The sequence below is a fragment of the Polyodon spathula genome, chromosome 8 (assembly GCF_017654505.1).
Source record: "Polyodon spathula isolate WHYD16114869_AA chromosome 8, ASM1765450v1, whole genome shotgun sequence".
Classification (NCBI taxonomy): Eukaryota; Metazoa; Chordata; class Actinopteri; order Acipenseriformes; family Polyodontidae; genus Polyodon; species Polyodon spathula.
The window spans coordinates 39,667,486-39,691,152 of record NC_054541.1 but is presented as its reverse complement, the minus strand read 5'-3'; the positions used below and the strand labels follow the sequence as shown (position 1 = coordinate 39,691,152).

Here is a 23,667-nt window from a genome sequence, read left to right as displayed (position 1 = left end):
CTATTGCTGGGCTGGAGACTGGATGGAGCAGGAATGACTAAGGGCTGGAACTCCTGAAGTCACATAGAGAAGCTGAATGATGAGAAGAATCTCTGGAGCAGGTAGGAAAATAATTGATCATATCTTGGCAGCGTTGTGCAGAGAAGTGACCTGCAGTGAAAGGAGCAAGGCAATGAAGTTTAGGTATTAGCGAAGATGTTTAAGCTGGAGCACGAACGTTGGCTTCTGAGCATTTTGTACAACAAAAACGCTAGACAGCGGGAGTGCAGGTGATCAGGGCTTAAGGAATTAAAGACTAATTAGAGATCCCCAGCTACATGCTTCCCAAACTGCGCTACGCTATATCTAATTGTAAAAATGTGTATTCTAGGTTGCAAGAAATTGTAGATTTTAAAGTTAACATTTCAAAAATTCTCTGAGAGGGATATGTTGCTGGCCCCCATGGAAGCAGGTCGTTCAATCACTCTATGAGCTGTTTGCTCTCTTAATGCCAGACAAGTGGACCTATTTTCACCTTTCAAATGTATGTATAATTCTTAGCAATTGGTGGATAATAGTATTTACATGGGAATGTAAAATCATAGATTGACAGATTGAAGATTTATGTTGATGGTAAAATATAGTTTTTCAGTTTTTAACAGTAGAAGTAATGAAGGGAAGATAATGACTTCATAGAATCATATACTGTAAGCCTATATACAGTAAATCACATTTGGCTGCATTATTCAGTTGGTTTGAATAGAATCAGATACTCTGACATCAATATTCCACAGAACAAAATACAGGCGTTGTTTGGAAACAATTTGGCAGGCTGCTGTGAAAACAGATAGACTCTAATATAGTTAATGGTTAACTAAAATGATTATGAAAGGGCTGGAAAGGGGATGGTACAAAGGTTACTTTATTACATTATATAACAGCATAAAACAACAAAGACACACAACCTTTGTACTCAGAGGAAGTAGTTTCCAGAAGTTGCCTAGTCAGGACAGCTTTCTCACTACCTGCTTTTACTGGTTGTAAATATGTACAGAATGCGCTGCACATTAGCCTAGTAACCCAGATATCACAATGCTGTGTATTTATCACTAGTTGTATACGAACATACACTACTGGTTATCCGAATGATCCTAAAAGTCAATGAATCTTGCTTTGAGATGCAGTCTTGGAAACCAGCCATCATGCAGTTATGGAACTTTTTACTTCCAGCCATAAAAGCTAAAGAGCTGAAAGTCAACAGCTGTAGATATTATATTTAGTGCTTCAGTTTCTTTGCATAACATTGCCTCAGCACCTGGCTACTTTATTTCCTCTTTCCTTACAGGTAAAGTACTACTAAACAGACGCATGACGCACTTCATTTGCTAATCAAATTTAACACAAATGTATGTCAACCACACCCCTTCAAGTAATACTTGCAAATTCAAAGTTTATGCAGCACAGCAATGTTTTACAATCAAAATATAAAAAAAGACTTTACAGCAAAAAATAAAAATAGTATCTGCGGTCCTCTGCCAGAATCCTATCATAAAACTATTCAAAAGGACTGTAATATGTTGCTGTCCTTCATAGACCAGCTGCGTACATAGAGATGACCTCCCTTAAAGCACAGTCTCTGTTTGATTTAAGAAGCAAATTCCCAATTACCAGTTTGTTAATGTAAACACATTATATGTACATAACACATGTAAACATTAGCTAACAGTTTTTTTCACAAGATATATACACAACCTCAGCTCAGCATGGAGGGTAACAAAACTGTAACAGTTTTAGTTGCCTATTCAAAGAACTCCATACAGTGATTGTTTCTTAATAAAGACTGTGCACTTTGGATTCGGTTTAATGGAGGGCGGAATGGATAATTCTATAAGAATCCACTGATAATGATTGCTTTTGTATTTTGTATACAATCTACAGGGCACTCAGCGCATCAGTATTTGTTCTGCTGATCTGACCCATTCCACCTGCATTTCATGTGGATCATGGCCATCTGCTGGACATCTCATTTCAAGGGTTAATATTTAGGTATACTTACTGCTGGATATTTGAAGAAACAACCCCTATACATGTGTCCATGCTTTTTCCATTGTTATAATTTGCATTGACCATGGTTTGCCATGTGTTTTAATATTCTTTAGCATATCTTACAATGCTTACCCCCCCATGCCTTTACTGCGGTAAACTTTTACAATGGAAGATACAATAGTTGAAATAATTTCAGTTGCATAATCTTCCAAGACTGATGTAAGGTATTCAGTTTTAATACGACGGTATAGTGAGAACAAGAATACAGAGATTTTTTTTTTCTATGGGAGTTGTTATGACAATATGATACTTGATAGCTGCTCTGATTGCAACTTGCACATCCTGATCAAGACAGACAGGTGAGAGAGCAGGTAATCTATCCTGCGCATAAAGGTCGTGGGAGTGCAGACAATCAAGTACACATGACTAAAAACATGAGACAACAAGGATGGGCACCACAGCAAAGGAATACAAGTTAGTAAAAATATACTGTTTGTGTTAGTCAAGTATTTTTTAAATTATTTTATTTTTAATGTTATGGTTTATAAGGTGCATTTTAATAGTTAAATAGCAGTGCTAATAAAACATTTTTGCACTCATTAGAGTTTTAAAAATGTTTAAAATTAACTGTAACAACACATATTTGGATATGTATATACTTTTGTTTTTTCATTTGCTATTTACTGCTTCACGTGAAACAAGACAGTAAAAAGTAATGCATTCACATATAATAAATTCAGCATCAACAGATGCTTGTTTTAAGTGTAACCCCTGGCTGTGTTGTTTCATTATTGCAGGGGGACACAATAAATAAAGCATGTACACTTACATTTATGATGAATTGTACCTGTTTTATCTTGTTTACTGTCAATGATAAACGCTTGTCATCCTTCGAGGACAGTCTGGGCTTGAGATAAGCAGGTGCATTCCCAGCCCTGTCAGTTTGCCTCATCAGTATCCATATGTAGGAATTGTGGGTGAGTGAGCATTTTTACTTTAGAAATCTGTTAATGAAAACACAGTTTCTAAACTATGTTGAAAACAGTATGCTTTAATATATATATATATATATATATATATATATATATATATATATATATATATATATATATATATATATATATATATATATTACATTGGAGACCTAACCTAAGGCTATTGTTTGGAGCTTATGATATCCTCCAATGTTCATATCACTTATCTGAATAAGATTTTCATTTTATCCAGTTGAGATGTATCTTGCTTCAGTTAAACCTATTGAATGGTTGAGTATTGAGAATTATGAACTTATCAAATCTGTGCTGATTACAAATCACACGGTTTGAATGAAGATAAGTACTGATTGAACTCTATGCAATGCTGGAGCTGTGGCTCTGTGTTCTAAAGTATTTATGACAGCAATAATAAGGATTAGTGAATATAGGTCACAGTAGGGTTAAGTACAGACAGCAATGGGATAAACATTGTGAGTTGTGTTGCTGGAGCCCCTTTTGCAGCTTTTTCTAGACTTCTTCTTGAAAAATGTGAACACGTGAACAGTAAGTGATGATTTTTATGTTTCAGTTGTTTCAGTATACAGAGATACAGATGTAGTTAGAGATGCAAATAGAGTAGATCTGTAAAAAAACAAAGTATTTCCCATCTGTATTATTTTTGTAAAATAAATGAAAAAAGATACATATATTTATTTTATTTTCCATTTAATTTACAATGCATATGCTTTTATTTATTTATTATGTAAGCCTATAGAAATTCTAAGAAATTATAATTACCATTACCATTGTTTTGCCCCATTTCTATGGAAAAAAACCCCTCTCTTTCTTGTGTGACTGAATTAGTTAGAAAAATCTTTCCCTACCATAAACTGCTGTACTAAGAGATATCCTTTCTCCTCCCAGTCCTGCTTCTTGATCCTTTTTAACCCAAATATGGCCCAATGGATTCCAGTCCCGCGCCCCTCCTATTCCCAGGCTCGGGAGAACCTTGTGAGGTCCCTGCCCCCTAACCTGATCTGCTCCCTCTCCTGTGGAGGTAAACTCTGCCGCTACGAGGGGCCAGATAACTGGAGCCTGCAACAGCAGGCCATCCGGGGCCTTTACTCAGAATGGTACGATTCACTGATACAAATTGCATTTGAAAAAAATTAAGAACTCTGATAACGAAACAGAAATGTATGCTGTGTATTCATTAGTGGGAGTGGACTTAGAGTCATTAAAACAAAAAGTAATTCAGGAAACCGAGGAGAGCTTTGGTTATTTTAATACTATAACTGAGGGTGTATTTGTTTTTACCTCCAGGGTGACGGGTGATATCGTTGCTATGGCGCGACCCTCCACCACACTCATTAAGAAATATAACATTATAGAGCAATTCACAGAGTAAGTATATTCTAAGTGTGAGTAGGCCACTTAAATGTCAGCCGTCACTGTTTCTGAGAGTTGCTTCTCTTTTTAATGCAAAAAAAAAAACCATTTTATACCTTCCCATGTTTCTCTCTGTGTCATCATAAAACAAACACACATCACAGCATTTCAAATATGGCTCTTAGATTTTCTTGGGAATCTGAATTTTGGAATGGGAATACATTTGATAGACTAACAGTATTTGTTCTATAAGTGAGGCTGTTGTGATATTTGTTAACAGCATGAAACAGATGGGATGCCCGGCATTAGAATTTAACATACACTATAATTTTACTTCAAGTTGTTGTGATTATACATTTGACAGATACAGCATGATTTTCAAAGGCGGGACAGATCAATGTAACTTAAAAACAAGAACTTTTAAAAAATAAAAAATAAATAATACATTTCACACACTGAGTACCAGTTAATAATTCTTTTTTTTTTGTTTGTTTTTTTTGACAGGGAGAGGGAAAACAGTTTTATTTATTTATTATTCCATTGTTTGTTAATATACTCTGAGGGTATTATTGCAATGGCATTGAAGATTACATTCCATTTTTAATTTGATCAGAAGTGCATGAGAAGGGTAATCTGAAACCTCTTGAGACAGCCGTACAGAGACTGCGTACGCAGCGAAATAATTTATTTCAACTGAGAATGACTATATTCTTCTTCTTCTTCTTCTTATGTGAAATGCATAGAAAATAAGATGTTGCCAGAATAATAGCCTCAGGCATCGCAAAGGGCAATACCCTAAGGGCAGTCAGCGCACTCTGCTGCACATTGAATTAATATTGAGAGCAGCACAGTGCATGGCAGACCTGTCTTGAGCAGACTGGGTCTGCTGTGCAAAGTAGCTCCGCATTCACATGTCTCTTATTTTGTGATCAGTGGTATTTCTCTCTGAACTATACAGGCTGACATTTCCAATTGTGAACTGCAAAGAAAATGTTTTTTTTACTGTTCCATTAGGTCACACTCAGGTTTGATTGACTATGAAGTGGGGAATATGAAAAGATTTGTTGTACATGTAGTGGGCAGTTCAAAGCAGGTGTGATTCATGTATTGGGCAGTTCAAAGCAGGTGTGATTCATGTAGTGGGCAGTTCAAAGCAGGTGTGATTCATGTAGTGGGCAGTTCAAAGCAGGTGTGATTCATGTAGCGGGCAGTTCAAAGCAGGTGTGATTCATGTCTGTTTTCAGGTTGAACATCAAGTCCATCATTAATATGCAGGTCCAGGGGGAGCATGCTCAATGTGGACCCCCCTTGGAACGAGAGAGTGGGTTCTCATATGTACCACAGGTCTTCATGGAAAAGGGAAGTAAGTACAGTCCACACTTTTAAATAGTTACTTTTAAAAGTGTCTTTCTTGCTATGTTTATAGGAATTGGAGTTTCAGTTACTTCAAAGTCAACGGAGATTCTAAGATAACTTTATATATATATATATATATATATATATATATATATATATATATATATATATATATATATATATATATATATATATATATATATATATATATATATATATATATATATTCAGTGCCTTGCAAAAATATTCAGACCCATGACCAGTTCTCTCATATCACCAAATTACAAATGGTACATTGAAATTTTGTTCTGTTCGATATTTTATTTTAAAACACTTAAACTCAAAATCAATTATTGTAAGGTGACATTGGTTTTATGTTGGGAAATATTTAAGAAAAATAAAAAACTGAAATATCTTGCTTGCATAAGTATTCAACCCCCACACATTAATATTTGGTAGACCCACCTTTTGCTGCAATAACAGCTTTAAGTCTTTTGGGGTAAGTATGTACCAGCTTTGCACACAGTGTCAGAGTGATTTTGGCCCATTCTTCTTGGCAGATTTACTCCAGGTTGTTCAGGTTGGTTGGACGACGCTTGTGGACCGCAATTTTCAAATAGTGTCACAGATTCTCAATGGGATTGAGATCAGGACTTTGACTGGGCCACTGTAGGACATTCACCTTTTTGTTCTTGAGCCACTCCAATGTTGCTTTGGCCTTGTGCTTGGGATCATTGTCCTGCTGAAAGGTGAATTTCATCCCAACTTTCAGTTTTTTAGCAGACTGAAGCAGATTCTCTTGCAGTATTTTCCTGTATTTTGCGCCATCCATTCTTCCTTCAATTGTAACAATATGCCCAGTCCCTGCTGATGAGAAGCATCCCCACAGCATGATGCTGTCACCACCATACTTCACTGTAGGGATGGCGTGTCTTGAGGCATGGGCAGTGTTAGGTTTGCGCCACTGTGACAGGCTGGCGAGTGGATAGAGGCCCAGAGACAGACTGCAGTTCAAAAAAATATACTTTTATTATAAATAGATACAAAAATAAAAAGGCACAAGGGCCAAAACAAAGGGATTGAAACACAAAAAGAAAGACACAAAGCAAAATGTACAAAATAAAGGTTTCCAGGATGGGCAATGCCTTCACTGGATTTAGAAAATTGAAAAATCACAACCAACAAAACACCAACCTGCTTCCTCAGTTGCCTCCTCCCAAATGAGAAGCAGAGGTATGTCAGGTGGCTGGGCGCTGATTGATCGTTAATTAACCTAATCAACTAATCAACCCCAGCCACCTGAACATAATAAACCCAGGCAGGTAGGGGAAATTAACCCCATCCCTGCCAATTTAAAAAGGGCAGAGCTTTGCTCTGCCACAGCCACACATAGTGCTTTTTGTTTTGGCCAAAAAGCTCTATCTTGGTCTTATCTGACAACAAAACCTTTTCCCACATCACAGCTGGGTCACTCTCATGCTTTCTGGTAAACTTCAGACGTGCTTTCAGATGGTACTTTTTGAGTAACGGCTTCTTTCTTGCCACCCTCCCATACAGGCTAGTGTTATGCAGAGCTTTTGATATGGTTGACTGGTGCACCATTACTCCACTCCCAGCATTTGAACTCTGTAGCTCCTTCAAAGTGATTGTTGGTCTCTCTGTGGCTTCTCTCACAAGTCTCCTTCTTGTTTGAGCGCTGAGTTTTGAGGGATGGCCTTTTCTTGGCAGTGTCTAGGTGGTGTGACGCAGCTTCCACTTTCTGATTATTCATCTAACTGTGCTCACTGGGATATCGAAACACTTGGATATTATTTTGTACCCTTTCCCTAATCTATGCATTTGTATTACTTTAGCTCTAACTTCTGTAGAATGCTCTTAGGTCTTCATTTTCCTTCAGATTCACAGCCTTACCAATGATCCTTCAACAGTGGGGTTTTTATCCAGAAAATGTGACAGCAACTTTAATGGGTCACAGGTGGAGGCCAATGGTAAGGTAGTTGTGTCCTCGTTAGGGCAATTTCTTTCATCGGTGCAAACTGGGAACATCCACAGCACAGGGGTTGAATATTTATGCAAGCAAGATATTTCAGTTTTTTATTTTTCTTAAAACTATTTCCCAACATAAAACCTTACAATAAGTCACCTTACAGTAATTGATTCTGAGTTTCAGTGTTTAAAAATAAAATATGAAACAGAACGAAATTTCAATGTACCATTTGTTATTCAGTAATATGAGAGAATTGGTCAGGGGTCTGAATACTTTTGCAAGGCACTATATATATATATATATATATATATATATATATATATATATATATATATATATATATATATATATATATATATATATATATATAATATGCATTATGGAAATGCTTCCAACTGTATCATATTCCGCACATGCTTTATATTAGTCATGCACTTACTCTTTGCAATGCCAAATTAAATCACATGTCTGGTTGCTTATGTAAGCGTAATTTTTCCCTTTCAGTAATTAAAAATGATCATAGTGTCCAGTTACACCTCAGCTAACAAGTATTTGTTTCGAAAAAGGATCATGACTGCAATTGAGGCAGATCATTTTTTTTCCATGCTGATACAGTTACACAAATTATGTTTACCTTTTGCATGGTCACCAACCAAGCCACACTTTAACGTCTGGCTTCACAGACCGTTGCCCTTATTTTAGGTAAGGTAGTCTAAAATGAGTAATAATCGGGATCTGTGAAACCAACCTATAAGCACGAATTCCCCATCATTGTCAGCTGTATATTAAGATTCCCATGTCTCTTTTTCTTACTACATTCATCAATAATTTACATCTGTGTACCCTACTTCATATGTATATTGATTAATAATGAAACCAAAGATTGTATACTCTCTTTGCAGTCTATTTCTTTAACTTTGGCATGCCAGATTTTGGGGTGTCATCCCTGATTCGGATATTAGATGGAGTGAAAGTACTCACATTCGCTTTGAAGGAGGGGAAGGTGGCAGTGCACTGCCATGCAGGGCTGGGACGAACAGGTAACTCTTAAACCTAAAAATCAACTTCCCACTATTTTAAAGGCTGACGTGCATGGGAAAACGACTAATAGTTATTGAAAATAATAACCATATATTTTTTTTTAATTAATGTTCTTCTGTGCTGACAGGTGTCCTTTTAGCCTGTTATTTGATTTTCGCCACTCGAGTAAGTCCAAGTGAAGCCGTCCACTTTGTTCGGATAAAACGTCCCTCCTCTATACAGACCCAACCTCAGATTGACCTGGTCTTTGACTTTGCCCGCTTTCTTGCTCCTCACTTAATCATGTATGCCAATGTGGATGCCAAAACATATCCCTTCACGCTGGAGCAGTACCTCATTCGACAGAAGCATCTCCTCCATGGGTACGAAGCACGGAACCTAAAGCACATCCCCAAGATTGTTGACTTCACCTGTAAGAGACTGATTATGATTGCTCTAAACAAAGCAGACAGCAAAGCCATGCAGTCTGAAGTTGAAAGGGAATCCTTCATGCACAACTTAACTCATTTGATAAGACAGACACTGGTCAGGCAAACATTTCTCCATATCACCACTCTGCTGAACGACCCCGATAACAGACTAACCCCCTCTGTGAGTTCAGCTATTTCTTGGGGGGAAAACGAGGGGTTCAGGAAGCGGAAGATGGAAGTTCTTCAGGACAAGAGAAGCTACAGTGCATCAGACCTCAGTAAAATTGTAGCCCTGGAGAAGAATAAGGTAAAACATACCAAAAATGTATTTAATATGCATGCATTTGCTAAATATATGCTGATAAATTGGATTAAAAGCTGTTTGAATTCACATTTTAATGAATCATGAAAGATTACGTTTTTAACTTTCCCTTTGTATTTACATTATTTTTAAGAATTTTAAGTCCTGTAAATTATGATCTTATTTTGTGTAACAGTTTTATGAGAGTCATAAAAAATACTGTTGTTTGCATAGTTCCCACACAGCACACTTTCCTAGATTGTGATGTGTTTTGCACATACCATTTACTTAGTTGATATTTTAAAGGCTCTGGAGCCCATGAAGCTTCCTCCAGAAGAAAGCAATCAGCCTAATTCTCCAGGGCTGGGATGTGAAGATGTGAACGACTCTGCTGTGATGGGATGTGAAACTTTAAATAAGAACTCTTCAGGCCTGGGACATGAAAACTTAAATAAAGACCTGAACACTTCAAATTTAAAAACTGGAGATGCTCCAACAGCAGTGGCTGAAGACATGAGCAGTGACTCAGGTGGCACCGAGAAGATAAAGTCTGAGAAAAAAAATAAACCTGCTTTCAAAAGGTTTACTACTACAACTGAAGAGGTAAAAACAACAAACACAAAACAATTTACATTAAGGCATTGTACAGAATCATAAGTAATAGTCTCCAAAACTAGTTAAAATGCATTGCAAAGGTTATTGCAATTAACTATATATTTTTAAAAGATAATAATAATAATAATAATAATAATAATAATAATAATAATAATAATAATAATAATAATAATAATAATAATATTTTTGTTTTACTAAAAAGTCTAAAAAGGAACAAGGAAGTCCAGGACTTGGGACAGAATCTCTTTCACAAGCTGTTGCTATAGCAATGGCAGAGCTTGAACCAATAGGAAATGATCTTTTGAAGGAAATCCAACACATGCAGGTAACTGGCTTGGTAAATCAAAGTATATACAGTACATGGAGGTCTAGAGCTAAGAAAGGGCAAAGTCTGTATACATATTCAGCTGATCCTGTTACATTGTAACACCAAAACAAAACTTTTTCTCTCTTCGTAATCCCTCCATCTAGAATGACTTGAATGAGAATGAAGGTGCCTGGGCAATGCTGGCTACAGAGACAAATCCTAAAGTTATCAGTGTTTTAATGTGGAGGTGGCTGGAACAGCTGAAGGTGAGGACTAAATGATAAATAATTGCATATTTCGATCTTTAGAACTCCTGAAAGCAACACATGGAATTAACAGCTAGGTAAATAAAAAAATAAAAACATAGAATAACTTTGAAACTATTCCATCAGAAAGTATGTGTCTCCCTTTTTTACAATATCTCAGTATGTGTTGTGTGCATAGGAACCAGTGCTGAAGTCTGAGGACATTGGACTGTTAATGTCAAGCAAACAGGACACTAAAACTATTTGGTCACTGCATAAGGTCAGTAATTTATCACTATTACAAACCTAATGTGATTTCGAATCAGTAAGTTTCTAGATCTTAGGATAGATAATTTCCCAATTTTTCGACCAATACAACTTTACTTAAATTCCAGGTTTTATGGCGCAGGCTATAGGGGATAAAGCATCTTTAGGCATATTTTCCCCATCATTCCCAGCCATTTTATTTCCATGGAAACTATAAGCTTGTAGGGAAAATAAAATGTTTTTTCTGCCAACCTCAAGTGCTAGTCCTGGTCAATTTGTACTACATTTGAACACATTTGTGTAAATGTATTTTTTGACAACAAAATAGAAACAGCTAAACACTAGTCCTTTTTATATTTTGATTTAATTTCCTTTTCCTGTACAGTATCAGGGTGAGACTATTTGCTGCATCCTTGACTGTATCAGTCAACTTCCAAGCCTGAGCCCAAAGATGGAAGAAGCTATTATATGTCGTCTAATTCGAGCCCTGACTCAGGTAAGAGCAAAGGTGGGGCACTAATACAGCCTTTGGGGTTTGACTTGAAGAATACTGATTGCTAATCCTGTATCACATACCAAAATAGCAATATGAAAATGAGAAAATGCATTACACATACATAGTAGTTCCATTTTATAAATATGTATTTTTTTTTCTCACTCAGTGCTTGGAAAAAGAAGTTAAAACATTTACTGGACTTATTGAGCTCTTCAAGGCCATCATTAAGGAAAAACGCTCTCACAATTTATTTACAAAAGGACTTGTGAAAACCAAACATATGTTGAAAATGTCTGCCATCATGAAAAACAAACAGAACCTGTTCTGATCCAAAGGACCTTAAAAGAAAAGGAATTTCACAGTGCAGTCTTAAACAAAGGTCCCATTGGTCTTTTGATTTCCATTGTGCAGGGCTACTCTAAATCAGAGATCAGAAGTATTGTCAGTTTTCTGTGTTTTAATGATCTTAAAAACAGCCATACAAAAAATGATCTTCAGTGGCAATGCAGTGGGACTACCTGGGCAATGTAATATTCTGGGCAATATTTATTGCAAATACATTGCAGTGGGGTTGCTGGTAATGCCCCTGTCTGATAATAGTTATGCTGGGTTTTCTTGAGGTAATACACTGGTATTATAATGGTTTCCCAATGGTGTAAGAATGGTAGAACTATTGTATTTGTATACAGGGTTCATACACTTTTTCAACATCAAAATTCCATACTTTTTCCAGACTTCCATTGTTTTTTCCAGACTTTGTGTTTAGTTAGTTTCTGCTAGTATTTTGATGGTTATCCACATAGGCGGGCAGCCACAGAGCATTATAGCTTTTTGATCCAGAGCAGAAGTTATACCTGGTTTTCTAAAAATATTTGTCAGAACCTGCAGGTACATATCTAGCAAGAGACAATGCAGGTATGCAAAACAGAAGTAAGATACAATCTAAGAAATGTCCAACATTTGTGAATTAAGTTGCATTATTTACAAAGAGAATATAAAAAGTTGTATACTGCAAGTATACTTGTGCCAAAATAGGATAGTATAATGGTACCAAAAGTACATTAAAACCAGATAATTTTGGCACAAGTATTCTTGCAGTATACTACTTTTTGTGTAAGGGATGAAATTGGATTCTGATCCAAACTTCTTTATACCCTCTGTTAAATATTGAACACTATGGGAGGTGAAAAATAACAAAAATGAATTAACTAATGTGCACACATTATATATTAAAATGTGCAAGTGTTGTCTATTAAACATACAAGTCAAATACTAAATACAGCACACCCTTGCTATAACAACCTTGTTTGGGTCCAAAGCCTTTTGTTCGCTACAGTAAAAGGACAATCCAAAACGAACAATGTAAGCTGCTGGAGTAAATTAAGGAAGTCACCTCAGATAAAGGCATTCGCTAAATTATTAATAATAATATTAGTACTGTTTTATTCTTTGATTTTCTTTGTTACAGTATTTGTCACTACTAGCACTAAATAATAATAATAATAATAATAATAATAATAATAATAATAATAATAATAATAATAATAGCAGCAGTGAGATTGTGAATAAAAGTAGAATTACAAGTACAGTACCTATTTGTGGCACGCTGGGTTGGGAAATAACGTTAATGATTGAATAAAGGTAACAGCATGATATTAAAATTTGAATCTTGGTGAACAGAGCACAGTATCTTGTAATTCCAGTTTGTAACTTTGTTTAAAAAATCATAGCCATCAATGTAAATGTATATATTTTGGCTTTTGTAGTGTTCATTTTACCCTTCGTTTCACTGGAGAGCAGACAAAGTCATGTGACATATTCCAGCGCGCTGACTGGATAGGACTGCTTGAGTTGTCAGGATGTTGTCAGGGGTGTTACATGGGGCAATCCTCGTAGGATTTGGTCACAAGCAATATAGTTGCCTCTATTAAATTACCTAGCCCTAGACATTTTTATATTTAAAAATATACTATTTGCATATTGTGTATTTCAGATGTTTGCATTGTTTGCATTTTTTAAATATTCAGTACTTTTGATTGATTTTACTGTTGGTGTATTCTTGCTATGCTGTTTTTGTGGATCCATTTTATGTTTTAATTCTTCTTCTGCCACCTTGAAGTTCCAGCTTTACTCAATCCTCAAGAAATCCTTCCAGCAAGAGACCAAGTCTTCAAATAAAATGTTCAAATGTACTGTGCAATACAGTGTTTGAACAGGACCTGCGATTTTCTTTGTATTTGTCTGTTTGACATATCTAAAATTAAATGTAATCATTAAAATAATGTGCACTCTTTTTTCACACTGGCTTTTCACTCGAATATCTCTATCTCACATCACTGGACTAGGGCTGTCCCACTATACCAAGTGATGATAACATAACTTAGACTTGAAGTATATTTATGCATCTCTTACAAAAGTTTACCATGGTATTTTTGCACAATATTTTTGCAGTTGCTTTTCCGATATTTAGAATATGCATTTACTTTAGTTTACCCTGGTTTACCAAGTTTATAAACATGCTTTACCACATGTTGATCGCACATTGTTTTAGTCTCCAACCCTGGTCCTAGAGAGCCCCTATCCAGCAGGTGTTATAGGTGTCTTTACATCATCAGTGGCTAAAGGTCTGGAACACCTGTTAATCTTGACTAATTAAGCCAATAACTGGTTCAATTAAGTATCTGAGATTGGTTGAAGCACCAGCACCCACAGTAGATCTCCAGGACCAGGGTTGGAGACCCCTGTTTTAGGGAGTTTGGATAGACTATATGTCATATTTTGGCATGTGCATGTATATATAACTGTGGTTTATTCCCTACAATGGATAGCAGCAATACTTCAATGCTGTGCCCAGTGGGTGTGCAAAATCCAGATGTTTCTTATTATTTTTACCTTATGTATTAGCTGACATCAACGATTGGCAACCCTGGTCTTGGAGGGTCGGTGTCCCTCCTGGTGTTTGTTCCAACTGACCAATTAAGCTTCTAATAAGCACTTGTGTTAACAACAATGAAACATGATTTTGTGGTAGAAGTTTTTCACTCATCTTCTGAAAGAGACTCAGTGAGACAAACAAGGTTGAATCGAACAAAGTTTATTAGTCAAAGTTTGCAAACCTGAGAATACGCTCAACACAGACTGTGTTAGGAAGCTCCGAGCAAGTGTTCTGACTTTGCAGAGTCAGTAAGCATAATATATACCTTGTAACCTGCAGTTATTGCGAGCCAATCACAGAAGCTTAACTCAATATTCGCGGATAGCAACAACTTGGAAGATTAAGATGAGACCAATCATATGCAACAATAACAACTTATTTAAATTGCAAGCATCCTAAAATTATATCTTATTTTAATTAAGTCGGTGACATTTCTGAGAACTGTCACGGATGCAGCTTGCGGTTGCTAATTAAAGAACTTCCTCTTTCTAGCTAGTACTCAGTATCTTTCCATCTCTTATAGGGGCTGCTTGCCCTGCAGTAAGAAAGAGGAAGTATGTTTAAAGACAACTACCAGTACATAATACATTATTATTATATTATACCTAAATCTTATAACCAGCAATAGCATTTAAACCTGAGCATGGAAACCCTAAACAATCATAGCAGTAGCAACATTGTAATTTTCCCACCACAATTTTCAGCTGTAAATTTTGGTTGGCAATGGAGCTGTCAGGGATATGGCTATACAAAGCACCACAAGCCTAATCTTCTCCATACAACATTCTGATACAAAATATAATTCTCTCACAAGATGTAAACACAAAAACTAGTAGAGTTAACATGCTCATAATCAATACCTTCTATTAAAAAACAAGAGATGTCTTTGCTGTTAGACACAATACTAACTTACACTGGCTAGTAGTGAACTTTGTGTTGTCGGTTGTTGTGTTGCTGGGTTAACTTTTCAGCCAAAAAAAAAAAATCCCAATAGATGTTACTCTAGATTTACTACCGAAATGAGAAAAGCTGCTTTATTTATGTAACTACATTCCGTGTCTTGTAGAAAACACATCATCTTCACAACACAAAGTACTGTATATGAAAGATTCTGGCTTGTAAGGTGGGATTTAACATAATGATATGGAAGGGTAGCTGAGCATTGTATCAGATGTGATGCAGAAATGGGCATTATATGGTTAAATAGAACATGTTACATATGTGTGGCTGTAAGGAAAATCTACCTGTTACTTTGTTGTGTTGGTATGAGTCAGCCTTTCTTTTCTTTGCAAAAAGCAATTAAAGGCTTAAACTCAGTATTTCTATGTGATTAAAATAATTGATAGTACCAGCGTATGGAGTCGTTTTTATCCACTTGCAAGCACCTTGTGTGTTGTTCTGTATTAGCCTCTTAGAATGCTGCAGTGCTTCACTTGGGTAGAATGAACTCTGACACCAGTGGGCTGTCATTGACTTCACTGCTGCTCCCAATGACAAGAGCCCCCTGCAGGCAAACTTTCTGATCCTGTGTCAGGGCCGGAGTCTCAAAGTGAATTCTGATCCAGGGATCACCTGTGACAAACCCCAAAGGTAAATATTACTCTTGTTCATCTAGAGAACCTGAACATCCAGAGGACAGAAGCTTGGATTTTCTGATAGTCACTGACGGTGATAATTAAAATCTGCAGTCGTGTTCAACTAAAATACAGTCCCTTGGTGCTGGTTTATTCTTTCCAGTTGATCTTTTTAGCATGTTATCAACAGACCTTGATAGTCCAATGGGTTCCAATTTGTCAAAGGAAGTTTTGCTATACAAACCTGCTGGCCATTTTTAACAACCTTTTATTGCTAACCTTTTATTATTTTATTTACCACCAGACTACCCTTTTGACATTCACATGTAAAGCACATAATAGCTTTCTAGGATTGCATAGAATGGACTGAAATATAAAACAAAGCCCATTTGAAATTAGCATTTGTCACAAGGACAAAACACAAAATGTACTCCTGCTTGCACAATGACATATATAGTGCAGTACCTATATTGTAAAAGAAAAGGCACCTCTATTTATGTAAGTGTCTATGGTTAGCACTCTGAAGTTGTAAAGCCACTTTCTTGCTTTTCTGTAATGCAGGGAATTGATAATGTTGATTGGCTTTATTCTTCTGCAGCAGCTTACCTTTATTCACCTGTCGCCCCACTGTAACTAACAGTTCAGCTCCAATGCTGTGGTTGATTTGGGCTCCAACTTGCGTGCGACCTGCTCCCAGCACATTTAAAACTTCAGCTAAGAGCATGCCATTAATTTCCAGCACAGTGCCTTAAAACAAAACAAATACTTTGTATTCATAATGTCCATTCCAAGTGGTTGGCAAGTTGTTGCTCATTGTTCCAGTTCCAAGACTAGAGGTAATTCTAAAATAACAACATGATATCTAAAAGGTATGCTGTCTGGTTTTGTTTAAAAGGTGAACCAGAATGTATTCTATCGCACCCTTTAAAAAAGCCCCCCCCCCCTTCACTATACATATTGTACCAGTGTTGGATGGGTTACCTCTTATAGTAAAAAAATACAAAGTATGTCTATAAAACACACTACAACCTAAATCATGTGGTCAGTGAGCGTGTCTGTTTATTCAAGGTATCTCCAGCGTTCTCTAGTTGTGAAATATGAAACTTTGCTCTGGGGTTTACTGACTGGTAAGAGAAGGTGTTGACTGCTCACATGGAAGTAAGGTTGTAAAGACAGGTTTTGTTAGTACCTTCACTCTCAGCCTCAAGCTCTACTTGATTCTGGGCACGTCTGAGGACCTTGAAGTAATCCTGGTCGCCAGAGCAAAGCAAGTGAGCTGTGTCGGGCTCTACCCCCTGTGCCTCCAGCATGGCTTGAAATTTCACTAATGCTTCTCCATTGTCCAGGGTCTTCCCAATATGCCTCTTCCCTGAGTCCAAGGTATCTGACTTACCACACATCCAGAGCAAGTACCCACCTGAGGAAGACCACAGAATAAGGCACAAAAAACTTAAAAAAAAAAAAAAAAAAAAAAAACCTAAACAGCATTTGTTTCCCCTTTAAGTTAAATTTCCAATTATCTGTTGTTCCCCAAGCTTACAAACAAAGCCAATCAGCTCTGCTGTGTTTCCTGTGTTCAGAGCGCTTACTCTTGGACTCACCTAGAACCATGACAAGCTCCTTCAGGTCAGACGGTCCCCGTCCCTTTAGGCACTCAATGGCCTCCATCACCTCCAGGGAGTTCCCAATGCACTGTCCAATCGGATTATCCATCCTGCTGAGCACAGCTCCAGTGCAAATGCCAAGGTTGTTCCCAACAGTCACCTGTAGAGAAGAACCCACCAGGGCTACATTTCATTTGAGTAATACAATAGCGTGGTAAAAACGCTGCATTTAAAAGAAGTAGATGCATGTTTTGGTATTTATTTATCCTCCTTAGCTTCCCTTGAAAGAACAGTTGCCACGGGAGTATTGAACACAATGCATTTTACTGCAAGGTTTCAAAAGGAAAATCTCACTGTCCAATGGAATTAGCATGCTGACTGAGGAGGTTATGTATTTCTAGGATTATTTTTCGACTACAAAAATTTTAAGTAGCTTTTAGGCTACTTACCAGTGACTCTGCCAGTTTCCTGGCACTATTAATGTCCTTGTAAAGAGAAGCCTTTCCATACTTCACATCCAGAACCAGAGCGAAAAGCGACTCGGCTCCTTTCTTTGAAATGACTGAACCTGCAAATAATAACAAGTGATCAAGGCAAAGTCCTAATGACAGCCTTCTACAGAATTACTTTGATGTTGTACAGAATTTAGTTGCACACACATAACAACCACAGAAATGTAAATGCTATACTGCAGGTAATTATTTTCAAAACAACCAGCCTAAACATTTCTTTCTCTGATATTACAGTACAGTAAATACCACAGTCCAGAAAATAGGTTCTGTTGTACATTAACATACCACCATAACTGCCTAGAACAATCAGTTTTATTTTTTTATTCATAGTAGTTTACTGCATTTACTAACTTGCGACACCAGATTTTATTTCTTTTGTTTAAAAATCCAGTATTCCACTGCTCCCTCAAAGAGGTTTTGGGTCTTTGCTCTTACCTGTGATTAACGGAATACTGTCAACAGTTGAGGTTGCATCTCTAATGGCATACAGGACCTTGTCAGCTGGTACCAGGGTCTCAGACTGCCCAATTATACAGCAACCAATATTGTCTAAAATCCTTTTTATCTACAAAAAATAACAAACAAGCTGAAGTGCATTAAGTGATAACAATGTACTGTGAGATTTCTGTAGCAAAGTCCCACTTCACTGTTGTCACGGACTGAACCCAAAACAAAGATACACCAAAAATGTACAGAAAATATTTTGCAGCTGTGTTTGAAACAAATAAGATACACATGCTAAATCAAAAGCAACAGGTGCAGATATGTAATATATTGAAGAAAGAAAAAAAATACATAATGTAATGATGTAATATGCTAGTAACTGAAAGGGTTCAAGATTTATCATTGACAAATACACACCTTTGTATCTCTGACAAATGATTATTTGCCCTTTTTCTTTTCAATGTTGGTCTTTTCTACAACATATGCAAGGCTGCCACTTGCTAGACAGTCTTGTTATAGCAACAGCATAAAGCAATCAGTACCTGTTCAGGTCTCTGATGAATGTTAAACCCTGGCACCGACTCCAGCTTATCCAGTGTCCCTCCAGTGTGAGCTAGTCCTCGGCCACTGATCATGGGTATCTGTGCATCGAAACAGAACCAGGATAGGATGGGACAGGACAGGAACCAGCTCAAGCGAACCAATGTGTTTTATATACATAAATAGTTGTTTTTGCTGTAAAGCCGTTGGAACCAGCTTTTAAAATGATACACATTATATTTTAAAAACTGCAAGTTTTAGACACATTCTTACTGTGTGGGAGTTTCACTGCTCTTTTTTTGCGTGCACGCCACCTACAGTACCTCAGTAGTCTAATGGTGAGGCGATTCACAAAAAAATTTGCCTTGAGTTAATCCTAGCAACATGTATGCTGTAAATATCAGCCAATTTACAACATAAATGCCACAATGGATTATTTTACTGTGTTGCAAATAACAAGACCAAGAATAGTTTTGTTCCTAAAATACAACTGAATTGTCTATATTTTTGCTCTACAGGAACAGTAGATATCTGGGAAAAATGAATAAACTTCCCAAGCACTTGTCAAGACAAGATTGCTATGTAAGGATTGTTTCCCACAAGCATTGGACAACAATATTGGTGATATGTCATCTGAACCTCAGACACATAAACTATAAACTAACCACGTTTTAATTAAAACAGCTCCCTAAAACATAGCACTGCTGAGAAGAAAGTAATGTTAAAACACTGAATTTTGAGTTATTGCTTGATGGAAAACAGCTAAACAGGAATTTGGTGTATGTAATGATGTGAATTGCAGAAGTGTATAGGTTACCTTCACATGCAAAACAGAATTTTAACATTTACTACATCGGGAGGTGCATACCTTACATCCACAGGCTGCCAGTGCTGGTGCCAGAGGGAGGCTGACCTTGTCACCAACCCCTCCTGTTGAGTGCTTGTCAACCACCATTCCACGCCACTCCTCTGGCCAATGCAGGAGCTCTCCAGACTGCATCATCTCCCTGGTCAGCACCAGGGTCTCTTTGGGCACCATCCCTTGTTGCCAGATGGCCATCAGCATGGCTCCTAAGAACCACAATTATAAAACTTGAGTTTTCACCTTGATGTTTTTGAGAGAATTATTATTTTATTTTTAAATCTTAATGTGTGAGTCTAGCATTTCTTGTGGTTTATGCGGTATGGGTTTTAAATCATTACTGAATCAAGTAGAGGGGCTCCTGAGTGGCGCATCCAGTAAAGGTGATCCACGTCAAATGCAGGATGCGCCCTATAGCCTAGAGATTGCAGTTTCAAATCCAAGCTATGTCATTGCCGACCGTGACCGGGTTCCCAGGGGGTGGCACACAATTGTCTGAGTGCCGCCCAGGTAGGGGGGGCTTAGGTCGGCAGGGCAATCCACAGTTCACTGCACACCAGCGACTCCTGTGGCTGATAGGGGGCCTACAGGTCTGCTGTGGAGCCATTCAGATCTGTGTTGTCCTCTGGCACCATAGGTCTGATGGCTTCACTGTAGATCTGCAGTGTGAAAAAAGACAGCTAGGCAGAGACACACCGCTGTTCCCAGAGTTACCAGGGGGTTGTAGCAGTGAACCGGGATTAATAAAATACAATTGGCGATTCCAAACTGGGGAGAAAACTGAGATAAAATCATTGGCAACTACTACATTTATAAAAATAAATAAATAAATAAAAATACTGAATCAATTAGATACACTTATTAGTCATTCAAAAACTTGTTTTACACATATTTTTTCTTAATAATGAAAAATTACCAATCTGGCAGTCCTGAATGGTCCTCTCTTTGACAGCGCAGATAAAGAAATGTAGCTCTTCCTCACTCAATTGCTCCCCATCCCTCTTTTTGCGGATAAGCTCAGGGAAGCTTAGCTGCACGTCTTCACCAGACATCCACAAGCTCTATAAAAAAATCTGTTTGGTTTTGAAAGCCAATGGGGTTGTTGAAAAAGTATTGTTCTGTTTAAAAGTCTTCACTTTAGGTTAAAGTCATGTGTAAATGGTTTTGAAACCATCATGGCTATTATGTAGAAAGAAGCTGTTTCAAAGCAGGATTTTTCTTTATTTCAGTAGTTTAAAAGAAGCACACTGTGATGCTTGTGGGATACAATTAAATACAATTAATTAAATACAAGTGTGTTGTTAAAGGGTTTGCTTTTAATAGCCTTGGTGGGAACCCAACCCCTCAGCCCATAGGTACATTTATGAGATGGATAATTTAGTTACAAGATGGTTAATTTATATTTAACATGGTAACTTATTTCTCGAAAACATAGTTCTCTAGAAATTTCTCAAAAACAAATAATTACAGGAAAATCTTTTGAGCAAAAGTTTTGCTTTTGTGGATGAGGAAAAAAAAAATAGATATAGGCAATACTTGACCTATAGTTTATATGGAAACCCCAGTCCCACTTGCAGCCAGTTCACTCTGAATATCTTTGGCAGTCAATCCTGGATTGTTATTAACCTTCCTCACAGTTCTTCTGCTTGTTCTTGGTGAAAGAGCCTTCTTTCTTCCAGACCGAGGGAGTGTTGTAACAGTACCACGAGTCTTGTAATTCTTGATAATAGAAACAATAGTTGAAATTGGGATACTCACATGCTTGGAAATCTTCTTGTATCTCTCCAGCTTTATAACAATAAATAATTTTCTGCCCAAGGTCTTCAGATAGCTATTTACTTTTTCCCATATTGACTTATTGGTATTGACAGCAATCATCCTATGCCTAACTAACCCTTTATACTCTCTAAGAATGTCCACCTACCATCCAGCATTTTCTAGAATTAGGTTCTGCATTATCATATTGAAATTTCTAGCACCTTGTAGACAATACTATCATAGCATCAAAAGGTATGAATACTTTTGAATTAGCATTTTTGGAGTTTTGCAAAAAAAATTGCTGAAATACATAATTGTAGACATTTATTTCTTACAAATTTTTCCTCATCCACAAAAGCAAAACTTTTGCTACAAAATTCTTTAAAAAAAAAAAATCCATTGGGGTAAGTAAACTTTTGACGACAACTGTGTGTGTGTGTGTGTGTGTGTGTATATATATGTGTGTAATAATAATAAACTTTATTTTATATAGTGCCTTTAAAAGCAATCGTCTCAGAGAGCTTCATATAACAAAGATAAATAAAACAAAAACAACAACATGTAGGAACAAAAAACAAACAACAAAAATGCCTTTCTAAAAAAGTATGTTTTTAAGCTAGATTTAAAAAGACTCAACGTTTCTGAATCCCTGATCTCTAACAGAACAGAGTTCCACAGTTTTGGGGCATAGCAACAGAAAGCCCTGTCGCCCATAGAGCACAGGCGAGCAGAAGGGACACAACAGTCTAAGATTGGTGGAGCGGAGGTTGCGAGTGGGAGGGTAAAAGGTTAAAAGGTTTAACAAATAATCAGAACCAGCCCATGGAGGGCTTTATAGGTCAGGGGAAGGATTTTAAAATCCACTCGAAACCTAACAGGCAGCCAATGCAAGGGCTCCAACAGAGGTGTAATGTCATCCCTAGTGCGTGACCTAGACAAAATTCTAGCCGCAGAATTTTGAACATATTGCAATTTGTTGAGAATGCTATTAGAGACACCAGCATGCAGGGTGTTACAATAATCAATCCTAGAGAAAACAAACACATGAACCAATTTTTCAGCCACAGATACATAAAGCATGGGCTAAAGCCTAGCTACATTTCTGAGGTGAAAAAATTAAACCTTGACAGTATTCAACACATGCGGTTCAAAGGTTAACCCAGGATAAACAAATCACACCCAAATTTGTCATTTTAGATCTGAACTCAAACATGGTACCATCAACTGACAAATTTACAGCATTGGTTTTATGTAGCTGATGGGAAGTAACTAACAGCATAACCTCAGCCTTATTATGATTTAGATGTACATTTTTGCGACATCCAACTTTTTATATCAGAGATATAGGCAGTAAGTTCAGAGGCAGCAGTATAGTTTTGAGTGTCATCTGCATAAAATGATAATTCAGGCCATGTGATCTTAATATGTGGCTGAGGGGAAACATATAAATACTAAATAACAGGGGGCCCAGGATAGAGCCTTGTGAGACACCAGATGTTACTGACCCAACCTCAGAACTAAACCCGCCAAAACTGTCCAAGAGAAATAGAAAATCTCCTGCCTGACTGCAAAGATCGGAATCAATGTGAATACTAAAGCCACCTAAGATTAAGATCTTGTCAAACTTAAAACACACCAGAAAGGAAAAATAAATAAATAAATAAAAAATAAAATAAAATAAAATAAAAATAAAATAATAATAATAATAATAATAATAATAATAATAATAATAATAGTTGAAAGTTTATTAACTCATTAAATATAATGTAATACAAGAAAGAATGGTAACCTGAAACAAAATATTATAAAAATAATTGATCAGTTTTATTTGAAGTTTTATACAGAATTCAGCCTAACCCTTTACCCTGTAGGGGATGTCAGTCCTAAAATGTAACTAGTGCTGTAAGAACCTTAGGAATCAGTCTTCCAAATTCTGTGAAAAAGTTTTGGTTTCAAGTCCCACCACTGGTCAATAAACCCCCATGCAATTTGAATGTTTGCTATTTGTACCAAGTTTAGGCCATA

At 36.9% G+C, this 23,667-nt stretch overlaps 3 protein-coding genes across 4 annotated transcripts in view; 1 reads left to right on the top strand and 2 right to left on the bottom strand.

The window, feature by feature from the left end:
* Positions 1-2,275: 2,275 nt before the first annotated feature.
* Positions 2,276-12,361, top strand: LOC121319935 (protein tyrosine phosphatase domain-containing protein 1-like). 2 transcript variants are annotated; one of them, XM_041257916.1, is made up of 13 exons: positions 2,276-2,499; positions 2,823-3,002; positions 3,924-4,132; positions 4,323-4,403; positions 5,633-5,751; positions 8,634-8,771; positions 8,900-9,489; positions 9,790-10,086; positions 10,301-10,423; positions 10,570-10,671; positions 10,850-10,930; positions 11,303-11,413; positions 11,580-12,361. In XM_041257916.1, the coding sequence occupies exons 3-13, from the start codon at positions 3,954-3,956 to the stop codon at positions 11,739-11,741; spliced, it is 1,983 nt and encodes a 660-aa protein (XP_041113850.1). In that variant the 5' UTR covers positions 2,276-2,499; positions 2,823-3,002; positions 3,924-3,953; the 3' UTR covers positions 11,742-12,361. The 2 variants fall into 2 exon arrangements, with proteins under 2 accessions (XP_041113850.1, XP_041113851.1); XM_041257917.1 differs by lacking the exons at positions 2,276-2,499; positions 2,823-3,002 and having other exon boundaries at positions 3,760-4,132.
* A 2,605-nt stretch (positions 12,362-14,966) lies between these two features.
* LOC121319931 (thymidine phosphorylase) lies at positions 14,967-21,449 on the bottom strand. The gene is made up of 10 exons (XM_041257912.1): positions 21,426-21,449; positions 20,801-20,957; positions 19,891-20,093; positions 19,025-19,123; positions 18,474-18,603; positions 17,976-18,094; positions 17,524-17,686; positions 17,112-17,339; positions 16,529-16,669; positions 14,967-15,920 (listed from the first exon to the last, which is right to left on the bottom strand). The coding sequence occupies exons 2-10, from the start codon at positions 20,934-20,936 to the stop codon at positions 15,778-15,780; spliced, it is 1,362 nt and encodes a 453-aa protein (XP_041113846.1). The 5' UTR covers positions 20,937-20,957; positions 21,426-21,449; the 3' UTR covers positions 14,967-15,777.
* Positions 20,860-23,667, bottom strand: part of LOC121319929 (SH3 and multiple ankyrin repeat domains protein 3-like) — a 293,718-nt gene continuing 290,910 nt past the window's right edge. The window contains exon 25 of the mRNA XM_041257910.1: positions 20,860-20,945. The gene's annotated coding sequence lies outside the window, so the exon portion shown is untranslated. The remainder of the gene's footprint in view (positions 20,946-23,667) is intronic.

Bases quoted from the DNA above. Each gene is read 5' to 3' on its own strand.
- LOC121319935 (XM_041257916.1), top strand. From the start codon at position 3,954: ATGGCCCAATGGATTCCAGTCCCGCGCCCCTCCTATTCCCAGGCTCGG. The intron at 8,772-8,899 runs GTAACTCTTAAA...CTGTGCTGACAG, and splicing joins TGCAGGGCTGGGACGAACAG to GTGTCCTTTTAGCCTGTTAT. The intron at 11,414-11,579 runs GTAAGAGCAAAG...TTTCTCACTCAG, and splicing joins TAATTCGAGCCCTGACTCAG to TGCTTGGAAAAAGAAGTTAA.
- LOC121319931 (XM_041257912.1), bottom strand. From the start codon at position 20,936: ATGTCTGGTGAAGACGTGCAGCTAAGCTTCCCTGAGCTTATCCGCAAA. The intron at 20,094-20,800 runs GTAATTTTTCAT...TGTGGTTCTTAG, and splicing joins CATTCAGGACTGCCAGATTG to GAGCCATGCTGATGGCCATC. The intron at 16,670-17,111 runs GTACTAACAAAA...TTTTGTTTTAAG, and splicing joins GCTTGAGGCTGAGAGTGAAG to GCACTGTGCTGGAAATTAAT.